This window comes from Quercus suber, unplaced genomic scaffold (assembly GCF_002906115.3).
Source record: "Quercus suber isolate HL8 unplaced genomic scaffold, Cork oak 2.0 scaffold_420, whole genome shotgun sequence".
Classification (NCBI taxonomy): Eukaryota; Viridiplantae; Streptophyta; class Magnoliopsida; order Fagales; family Fagaceae; genus Quercus; species Quercus suber.
The window spans coordinates 220,027-231,240 of NW_027069871.1; the positions used below are offsets into that span (position 1 = coordinate 220,027).

The 11,214-nt window shown below is 37.0% G+C and overlaps 1 protein-coding gene across 1 annotated transcript; it reads left to right on the forward strand.

Moving 5' to 3' along the window:
• The first annotated feature begins 263 nt into the window (after positions 1-263).
• On the forward strand, positions 264-824 carry LOC136062488 (uncharacterized). The gene has a single exon (XM_065761576.1). It carries the CDS (start codon positions 264-266, stop codon positions 822-824), a length of 561 nt encoding a protein of 186 aa, XP_065617648.1.
• The last annotated feature ends 10,390 nt before the right edge of the window (positions 825-11,214 follow it).

Below are 11,214 nucleotides of genomic sequence, written 5' to 3' on the forward strand. Positions count from 1 at the left end.
CATTCTTGGCCTATCAAGTGGTATCAGAGCAGGCATACTCTGATTAGGGTTAATCTTTGTCGTGTGATCCATTGACCCTTGTTGTCATAGCTGTAACCGGCTTGAAGAGATCTTTGTCTTCAAATATATCTTGTTTTTCTAATCTCTATTTGTTTGAGTGTCTCAGAAAATACAAGTCTAAAAGTTATTTGAATTCTCATATGTTGACTATTAGAAAAGATCTCAGTTTGACTAAGAAGAAACTAGACTGTTTCATAATGAAAATGTGCAAAGGAGTTCGTCTGAGAAGAGTAAAAATTAAAGACTTAGCTCGTAAAAGGCAAATGCGAGAAAGCACCATTCCCACTGATCTGTTATCTAAGCACGAAGTGTGTTTTATGATGAAGTCTGCATTTAAAGTTATGGACACGTGTTTGTGGTACCTTGACAGCGGTTGCTCAAGACACATGACTGGAGACCGATCTCTCTTCAAGGTTTTCGAGTCTAAGAAAGGTGGCAATGTCACTTTTGTTGATGGGAGCAAATCACAAATTAAAGGGAAGGGAATCATCTCTCTACCTGGACTACTGGACATTGCAAATGTTCTATATGTAGAAGGTTTAAGGGTGAACTTGTTGAGTATAAGTCAGATATGCGATCAAGAATTCATGGTGCTACTCTCAAAGGGAAAGTGTCTTATCATGGATGAGTCTGGAAAGAAACTCATAAGTGGTGTTCGCACTCTAGACAATTGTTATGGATTAGTTCCTAATGCTGATATTGTGTGCAATAGCATTCGTTTGCCAAATGAAAGATCTATGGCATCAACAGATGGGAAATGCTAGTTACAAACATCTTTCTATTGTATCTAAGCATGAATCAGTCTTGGAGATACCAAAGTTTAGTAGAATGAGTAATGTGGTATGTGGACCATGTCAGTTTGGGAAACAGACGAAAGCTAAGTATCCAAGCACTCAAACATCAGCTACATTTAGGCCATTGGAGCTTCTACATCTGGATCTTATGGGTCCAAATAGAACCGAGTCTCTTGATGGTAAGTGATACATCATGGTTGTGGTAGACGACTTCACTAGGTACACTTGGGTCATTCTCCTATGATCCAAGTCTAATGCTCCTGAGCACATTGAAGCTTTGTGTACAAGAATGCAAAATGAAAAGAGCCTGAAGATTGATCAAATTCGAAATGACCATGGTAAAGAATTCGAGAACTCGTATATGGAGTCCTTTTGTACAAGATCAGGTATATCTCAAAAATTCTCTACACCTATTACTCCTCAGTAGAATGGTGTAGTAAAAAGAAAGAACAGGGTTATTCAAGAGATGGCCAAAGCCATGCTGCACAACAAGGATGTGGCTAGAAACTTGTGGGGAGAAGTTTTTAACACTGCATGTTATACGGTTAATAGGGTGTACTTTAGACCCGGTACCAAGAAGACTCCATATGAGTTGTGGAAAGGAAGGAAGCCGAATGTGAAGTATTTCAGAATCTTTGGAAGTACTTGTTTCATCTTCAAGGATAGAGAGAATGTGAGAAAGTTTGACTCCCGGAGCGATGAAGGTATATTTCTAGGCTACTCCTCTACAAGTAAGGCTTATCAGGTATACAACAAAAGAACTATGAAGGTAATGGAGATAGTGAATGTTGTTATTGATGAGTCTTTAAATTTCGGTTCTGAGAAAGGTATTGAGGAATTCCCCAAAGAAATTCTTCCTCTTGAGCCTAAAGAAGTTTAAGAAATTGTTGAACAAGAACCTGCATCTCCAAGTACTCTCAGTGTTGTGGAAGATTCTGTAAATATACCCACTTCACCATATTCTAAATCCCATGAAGAGAAAGTACCTTCGTCCAGGATTAAATTAATCATCCTCCTAAAGTTATCATGGGAAACATGAATGAACTCACATTAAGGAAACGTATAGTTGATAAATGCAATGCTAACTTTGCGTCTTATTCTTGTTATTTGTCACAGGTTGAACCCACTAAAGTTGAGGAAGCTCTTCAGGATGAAAGTTGGGTCAAAGCAATGCATGATGAACTGCTTTAGTTTCAGAGGAATGATGTCTAGACTTTAGTACCTAGACCGGAGGGTGAGCACATCATCGGCACAAAGTAGATATTCCGCAATAAGACTGATGAGGAGGGTAATGTGATTCGCAACAAGGCTTGTCTTGTAGCTCAAGGATACTCACAAATGGAGGGAGTGTACTATGATGAAACATTTGCCCCAGTTGTCCATATGGAGTCCATTAGAATTCTCCTAACCCTAGCCTGTCACCTAAAATTCAAGCTTTACTAGATGGATGTAAAGACTGCTTTCTTGAATGGGCTACTTAAAGAAGATGTCTATGTGGCTCAACCAAAAAGATTCATTGATCCACACTTTCCAAATCATGTGTTGTACCTCAAAAAGGCACTTTATGGGTTGAAATAAGCCCCTAGAGCTTGGTATGATAGGCTCACACAATATCTGGTGTCACATGGGTTCACAAGAGGAAAGGCTGATTAGACTCTCTTCATCAAAAGGGAAGATGGTGAGTTGATCGTGGCTCAAGTCTATGTTGATGATATCATCTTTGGGTCTACGAAGGATGACCTTGCTTATAACTTCTCCAAACTTATGCAGGCCGAGTTCAAGATGAGCATGATTAGAGAGCTAACTCACTTCCTTGGATTGCAGATTCGTCAACAAGATTCAGGTATATTCCTATCTCAGTTTAAATATGCTAAGAATATTATGAAAAAGTTTGGTTTAGAATCTGCTAGTTCAGTTAGAACCCCTATGAGCCCAAATATTAAACTCACTGTTGACTTGTTAGGAAAAAGTGTTGATCTTTCTCTCTATAGAAGCATGATAGGTAGTCTTCTTTACCTTACTACTAGTAGACCGGACATTAGTTACAATGTGAGAGTGTGTGCTAGATATTAGGCTAATCCTAAAGAATCTCATATGACTGCTTTAAAAAGAATCATAAAGTATGCCAAAACCACTGCCAACTTTGGTGTGTGTTACAGTAAGGACACAAATGATATCTTAGCTGGGTACTTTGACACTGATTAGGCTGGGAATGTTGATGATAGAAAGAGTACATCGGGGGGTTGCTTTTATGTGGGTAGTAATCTTGTCTCCTAGACGAGCAAAAGCAGAACTCCATCTCTTTATCCACTACAGAAGCTGAGTACATCGCTGCTGGTAGCTGTTGCACCCAACTCCTATGAATGCAAAAGCTCCTCCATGACTATGGTATTTGTCAAGAGCATCTTACAGTCTACTGTGACAATACCAATGCCATCAACGTCTCTAAGAATCCAGTTCAACATTCTATAACTAAACATATAGAGATTTGACATCAGTTCATTAGGGAGCTTGTCGAAGATGGTACTCTCACTCTTAAGTTTATTCACACTGATAATCAGAAGGTTGAGTTGTTCACCAAACCTCTGGACAACAAACATTTTGAATTCCTTCATCAAAACACCGGTGTCATCTCCATGGATTGATCTCCTTCTCTCCTCCTTCCTTCTCATGCATTTGCATCTATTTTTATGCTTTGCTTTATTTAACATGTTTTTGTTTGTTTTTAGTTTTTTTTTTTTGATATAAAAATAATTAAAAAAAATTGAAAAAACAGAAAAATACAAAAACAGTATGTGTTTTGTGTACATTGGTACTTGTGTACTTGGGATGGTCATTGAAACAAAGTTTTCTAAACTTTGTATCTTTTGTAGCTTAGATAAGCATCACTATGCACAACTAAGCAAGTGAGCTTAGTGGCTCGTGTTTGTGATGAGTAAGAGAAAGGCATAAATCTCTTGTACTTAATACTCATATCACTCTAGATGGGAAGGACTAGAAAATCCTAACAGAAGGGCATAAATAACTATCTCACCACTGTTGCTCGTCAATCATGAAATGACATCTGTATGCTTCAGCATAGCAAAAGTGTAATGTCAATGACATTTGTGTGCTTCGATATAGCAAAATTGAAATGTCAAATGCTTAACATAATTGAGTATTTCTTTTCTATCTCTCATATGCAAATGCATGGTTTGCTTAAAAAAAAAATATGCAAAGAAAAATCAAAAGCAAAAAGATCAAAATGCTTTTAAATATGATTGCAAGCGTGTATTTTAAGAGATGTGGGAGTTATAGGATGTGCCTTGAAGGTGATAGTCATCATCAAACAATTATGATTGTGTGTAAGTTAAAGTGATTTTCTCATATCTCAAATCGTCATAACATATTGACATTTATGTAATCTTGCGATGTTTTTTACACACAACAGCAATATTCTTTGCCACTCTTGATACATGTGCAAGTACAATGTGATTTAGCCATCACAAGGTTTTACATGTGTTAATGTTTGCTCACTAAACTATCTTGACTTGTTTTTAAAATATAAAATTAGTTAGGCTTGTTTAATGTGTGTGTGTGTGTGTGTGTGTGTGTGTGTGTTTTTAGGATCCATGTACTTAAAATTGTTGTTAAGAGATGATTTTGAGAATCTAAAATGTTGATTGAATCATTATTTGAGTTGCATGCTTGATTGCATTCATATCTGTGTTTTTTCCTTCTTAAAAAACTATTTTTAAGCAATCTCAACAGCTCCTCGACATCTAGCTTATCTGTCAAGCTCTTAAGCTGTTTCTTATCACAATCTCGACGCCTCTTGATAGCTAGGTGGATCGATCGAGAAATCTCCTGTCCTCTCAATAGCTTTTTGACAGCTTGTGGATCAATCAAGCTTCTTTAATCATGTCTGTTGAATTGTTCATTGACACCTTCTCAATAGCTGAATCTGTCGAAGCATTTTTTGCTCGACACCTCTGTCTGTCAAGCTTTACTGACCTTCCATATAAAGGTTCAGCGCGATCCGATTCTCTCTTTTCTTGATCTCTCTCTCGACAGATTTGTCTTTTCACCTCAAGCAATTTAGGTCGAGGTAGTTTGGGTCAGCAGCTCCTCCCTTTCGATTTGCTCCATCCACACTCGCTCCTTCCTCTTTTACGGGCAATGTGACTCTTGTGGACATCATGGCATAGCTACAACGCATGGATGCTTACCTCGACACTCTCAGTGATGAGTTGTGTTAGGTGAACACCCGTGTGGGTTGTATTGCACGACGGCAGGCGGTCATGGGTGGCTTCGTCTCTTCTTCTCCACCTACTCCAGAGGCTTTTAATGCTAAGGATGGCGATGATGATGATGCTTTTGAGGATGATGATGATGGAGATGTTAGCTCTTCCAGTATCGATGAGATGTCTACTTGACACTCTTACCCTTTGTCACTCATGACAAAAAGGGGAAGTAGTTTTTGTATATGAAAGTAGTCATACTTAGGGGGAGAGTTAGTATAGGACCTTTTTGTTAGGGGGAGTGTTGATATTTGAGGGATGTAGTGAGGATTATATGTATCTTTTTCTTTTCTCTACTTTAGATACATTTATTCTTGTACCTTAGGTCTTGTGACCATTTATTTTTTACATACATTGTACTTATTTTCTTTATATGTTAATGTATGTTTCTTTCACCTACCCTTACACGTGTTGTTTCTTTTCTCTCTTTATGCACATGCTTCTTATTACTTGTATGCAATCTATTATTTTTGTTTTACACAAAGATGCCTTGATGAGTTTTGTTTAAAGTGTTTCAGAAATATAGGTTGTCAAAGTCTACTTGCCATAAACTCTCTTCTTGCAAAACTTTTCAAGAGTTTGTGTTAGGATAGATTTTATTGTATGTAACAAGTGAGTATGAGTTGAGTGATTTATGGCTTCTCTCATATGTTCATTTGTTTGTTGTGGTTTTGTCACGGATTGCCAAAGGGAGAGATTGTTAGGACATATGTGATTCACTTGTTAGGAACATATGTCACTATTTTATGTATTGGCTAATCCTTTGACAAAACAAACTTTACTTGTATTTGGGTAGATCTAGGATGTATTTAATACTTCAAGAAATCTTGTTTCAAGATCAAGCGTTAAAGCCATGCAAGTCTGTCCAAGATTCAAGCTGAAAAGTGCAAGTTCATTAAAGCTCGACAGCTAGTAATTATCAAGCTTGAAGAGCTGTTCCAGCCCCGTGGCTCGACAGCTGCTTGATAGATGGCTATCTATCGAGTTTATGAAATTTAGTTTTTCTGTTCTATTTTTCATTCAATCCGCGATTGTATGTTTGGGCTTTCTTTTCTCACAACCCTAAACATATAAAAGGATTATTTTAAAGGCAGTCAAAGGTGACACAAGTTGCACAAGTGTTGAACAAATTTTGTTCAAGCAAATTGTGATGGAAACAGAATTTGCCCTAGTTCATCATTCTTGTGAAAAAGTTGCTGTGTTTGTACATCATAGGGTTTTGTAACCAAGCATCTTCTGGATCTTTATCTTGTGGATGAATTGAAGAATTTTACAGCCAACAACTCTCTCTAGTTGGTGATTGAAGTCGCGTATTGGGATCTACGCAATTGGTTAGTCACATACTGGGAGCCATTCATTACAACGAGAGATTGTCACTACAGAACAAGTCCAATTAGGTATTGGGATAAGGGTTCAACTGTAGGTTGGTAGAAGGTACTGAGATTCCTTTACTTGTAACTGCTTGTTTTGATAATAATGAATTCTCAGGAGTAGTGACCTTAAAATCATCCAGTGGGGTTTTTGCCGTGTTGGTTTTCCCCATTTGTAAACAAATCACCGTGTTAAATTAATTTCTACTGTACTTAGTTTAATTGGTGATTTGTTTGTGCTACCATGCGCTTTGCATGTTAATTTGATTAATTAATAAACTTGGCTAATTAATCGATTAATTAATCACAAAGGGTCAATACATTCTTGGACTATCATAGTTGAAATGGAAGGCATCTACGAAGTAGACTCAGTATTAACAACTACAACAATAGATTTGTTGCAACGGTAATAGATCTCAATAGTGTAGCCAGGATGCTTGCAATAGTTGCAGAACTTTTTGTTGGTCTGCTTGCGACGATTGCTAGAGCCAGAGGGATCACTTGATTTTTGAGGTTGCTCTATGGGTGGAGCAGAAGGAGTAATAGCCAAAACATTAAGCTTATTCTAGGCTTGAAGAGTTGCAAGGCAAGCTTCTTCTCTAACCAACTTGTTTACAGCAGTATCAAGAGAGGGAGGAGGACTGTGATTAAGAAGCTGACCTCAAATGGACTCATAGTCTTTGTAAAGTGACATCAGGAACTCATAGAGACGAAATTCATCTCTAACAGCAGCATATTGTTAAGCATCTTTTGAACATACCTAGGTTGGATCAGAAATGTCAATTTGGTCCCAAATGAAGCGAAGCTGGTCATAGTAGTCATTGATGGATTGCCTTGGTTTTACCTGAGTGGATGCAATCCAACTACTAACTGATATTTCATGGATTCGTGAGTAGTGGAGTATCTTTTGGCCAAAATATCCCATGCCGATTTTGCATCATCAAAGCTGCCCAATAGATTAGAGATGGAGGAAATTGAAGTGTTCCGAATCTACGTGAGGATCATGTGGTTGTGACTATCCCATTCAATCATGTGACTGAGGAGGGTAACATCTTCTTCACTTGCCCCCTTGACAGGAATAGTGATTGCACCAGTATAATATTGCCAAAGCATGCGACCCTTAAGAAAACTGCGCATAGTTTGAGACCAAGATAAGTAATTCTTCTTCCCCTCCAATATAGTATTGATGGGGCAAGGAAGAAAAATATCATTTTTATCCATTTAGAGACACAACATGCAAAAACAAACTACAGAAATGAAATCTATGCGTAAAACTGGGTAAGGAGAACCTGGTTCTGATACTATGTTAGAAATACTGAATGCAATAGTATTGTATTTTATAGTGAGAGAATATACATGAGTGCCTTTATATATGAGGCATATGAATGCAGTACAAGTAAGAGCGTAGTACAAGAATGTGTACTATTTAAGTAATCTAATTGGGTCTAAAGCCCACAACACTATACACGTTAACAAAGACCATTGTAATTCTACTTTTACTGCTTGTGGTTTCTGTTATGAGAGAATGTGGAAAGTTATGCATGCTGTTGTGGACTCGTAGTTCACTTATGTGAGGGCCATGAGGTCTTCTACTGAAATCCAAGTCTTCTAGCTAATAATTATTAAATCTGGTTTCCTTTTCACTGAATAGTCTACGCGCTTAATGTTGACTTGGTCAGGAAGTTACAATGTAAGTTTCAGTTTGCATAAGACAGGTGAAACAGGTTAGCTTTTTTCTATGAATTGTTGTCATGGTAATGAGGAAACCTTGCTTTAAGTGATTGACATACATGACACTTAATTGTAGCCCACCTCGATTCATCAACTGAGAGTGTAATATCAATAGATAGATGATGTGACATCCACACTCCACTTTGACAATCCCATGTAGCGCACAATTTTGCAGATATATTAGCCAATGGCAACTACCTACTAATATGATAACTGATGATCATAATCTTTTTTTTTTTTTTTTTTACTTTCTTTTTAATTGGTGTTAGGTTTTAGATTGAAAAATTCCATGACAATGTAATAAATAATGATCAAGTTTGTAATATTTTGATCAATGATCAAGATCGCAATGTGAAGATGCAACTCAAAGAGACGTTTTATTAGAATTTAAATTGCCTTGTTGATCAAACATCAAGTTTTGATAAACTTTTATTCTCTTTTCAATTGATTGGAAGACGATTTTTGATAGCTAATCCTATTTGATTGTGACTTGATCAGTTAGAAATCATGAAAACAAAATCTAACGTGTTTTAATTAAAGGCGGTTAACTTGGTTTTCGTACCATACTTGCAGAACAAATAAAAGACTTCTTATAAACTTGACTTCACAAGGTTTAGAAAGATTGTGTTTGTGCATCGTAAACAGTGATAACCTAAACCTAATTTGCTCAACTTATAAGTTCGGAATGTCAATGTTCACTACAAAGTTGCTACTATATTGGTAATTGATGATGCACAGAAATCGTCATTGAGTTAATTGCCCTTGATCGCACCAATGGGTACCTGAAGAATAAGAAAACAAGAACTAGATAGAAGGCATCGGTGGGGTACTAGCCCAAGACCCTCCGATGGTTAAGTCAGTGAATGAGAAATCTCCAAAATCTCTATAGTAAGAGAGTTAGGATTTTCTGCGTACCTTGGAAAAGAGGAGGCCTGTAGTTTATATAATGATGTAGACGAGACCTAAATCCTAGGAATACAAGGGTTTTCCTTATTGGGAGGAGGTAGAGTTAATGCCACCAAAATATTGGGGATTTCCTCCATACTAAGAAGGTGAAAGTCCTAGGGTAAGGTCATTGTGTGTGGTGCGCAACATATTTCCATATAGGAACATGCGTGTAGACCATGCAAGGCCACGTGGGACCCATTGGTATGCCTCTTTGTCTGTCGGTGTCATCCGTCTACTTGGTATGGAAATGTATCCGTCAGCTTCACATGTATCCGTTTGCATAGCCATCAGCTTTTGCTAGTGTAAGGCACAAGGTTCCAGACAAACCTTCTTGATTCCGACAACTCCTTTGGGGATTGGTGTCGTCGGCTTTATCATTGGTATGATACTTTTTCATGATGGAATCTGATGTTAATAATCATTTTCTTATTCCAAAAATACCCTTATCAGTAATTAAGATTGAAACCACAAAGTTTATTAACCTAATACATATCACTATAGAATTCAAACCTTCAAGAAGGGTCATTGGAGTTGATCAAAAATTCTAGTAGTGAACCTAGATGGGTTATTCCTGAAAGGTTTCATGTACAAAAAGTCTGAAACTATTATAGGTCAACAGGGTAGTGTCTAGAGTAAAATGAGTTTAATTAGATTTTCTTAGTTGGGCTAGGTTACACTCAGAGTGCTTTTTCCTTTGGATTTTTTTCCAATAGTTTTTCCCTTCATTACCAAATTTGAGTTACTATTGGCTCTTGGTTTACTCTTTAGATTTGGTACTTTTCGTTGTTATGAACTTAACATAGTTGAAATCACTAATTAAATTGGTGTAATTGTTAAATAGTTAATTAATTGATTAAAGTAAAATTTTAGCCCTTAAAATTTGGGGTTGTTTTCCGTTTGGCCCTTTATATTTTAAACTTTTTATGTTGGCCCTTCACATTTGATTTCATTTTCGTATTAACCCTGTCATCTATTTATGATAATAATTTGACCATTAAGTATCAGATAAGTGGCATCCATTAAGTCACATTAGCATATTCAACATGCATCTATACTCACACACACACTAGCATATATCTAAGCATACAATATGACATTTTTATCCCAAAACAACATACTTATCCATCTATCCAAACAAAAGAGAACCAAACATACAAAGGAACCTTAGCATGTGAAACCCTATCATTATCTAATACATCTCATAAACCAAACATCAACAAACTAGAAACTCTAATCATGGATTTAAGCATGTTTCATCACATCCTAAGGCCAAAGCACAAATGCATGGACATTACTAATGCATGACTTGCCTTCTACTTACCTCTTAGCAACACAGCACCTATGGCATCATGAATGGGCATGTGAATGCATGTTCATGAGCCTTAAAACATATAAAGAAGAGGCTACACAAAACAAACATGTGAATACAAAAACAATACAAACAAAAATTAGGGTTCTGGGCAATGACATCATGCACGTTAGAACAGGTCTGCGTATGCAAAATCAAGCCTGCATGTGCAGGCTAGATCATGCATATGCAGATCCTTACCCAAAAAACCTAAAAACACTGAAACATAGCAGAACTTTAAAACAACAAACTAGCAACCTCACATACACAAAATATGAAAAGAACTAAAAGGCTAATCTAAGCAAACATGTACAAACATAAACTAAGGAAAAAAAAAAAAAAAAACACACACACACACACACACACACACAAAACAAAAACAAAAAATGAAGTAAATGTGAGTAACATAAATGCAGCTGATAAGATTGGTGGAGAACATTGAATGCGGAGGTTGGTAATACACCCTTTAGGAAACTTCCTCCCACCATCATTGTTCTTGTTATCAGATCTTTTTCTCTTCTCAGGATTTCAAGGGATACTAGTTGTCTTAATCCCTTTGCCTTTCTCAGGTAGGTGAAGTTCTTGAGATGCATTCTCTCCCCTCAACACAAGTTATGGAAATTGCTCTGTAGTCAAGTCTCCTTGGTCCTCAGACTCCACACAGGTTCATTATAACTTTTCTC

Excerpts from the sequence above, each read along its gene's own strand:
- LOC136062488 (XM_065761576.1), top strand. The coding sequence starts at position 264 with ATGTGCAAAGGAGTTCGTCTGAGAAGAGTAAAAATTAAAGACTTAGCT.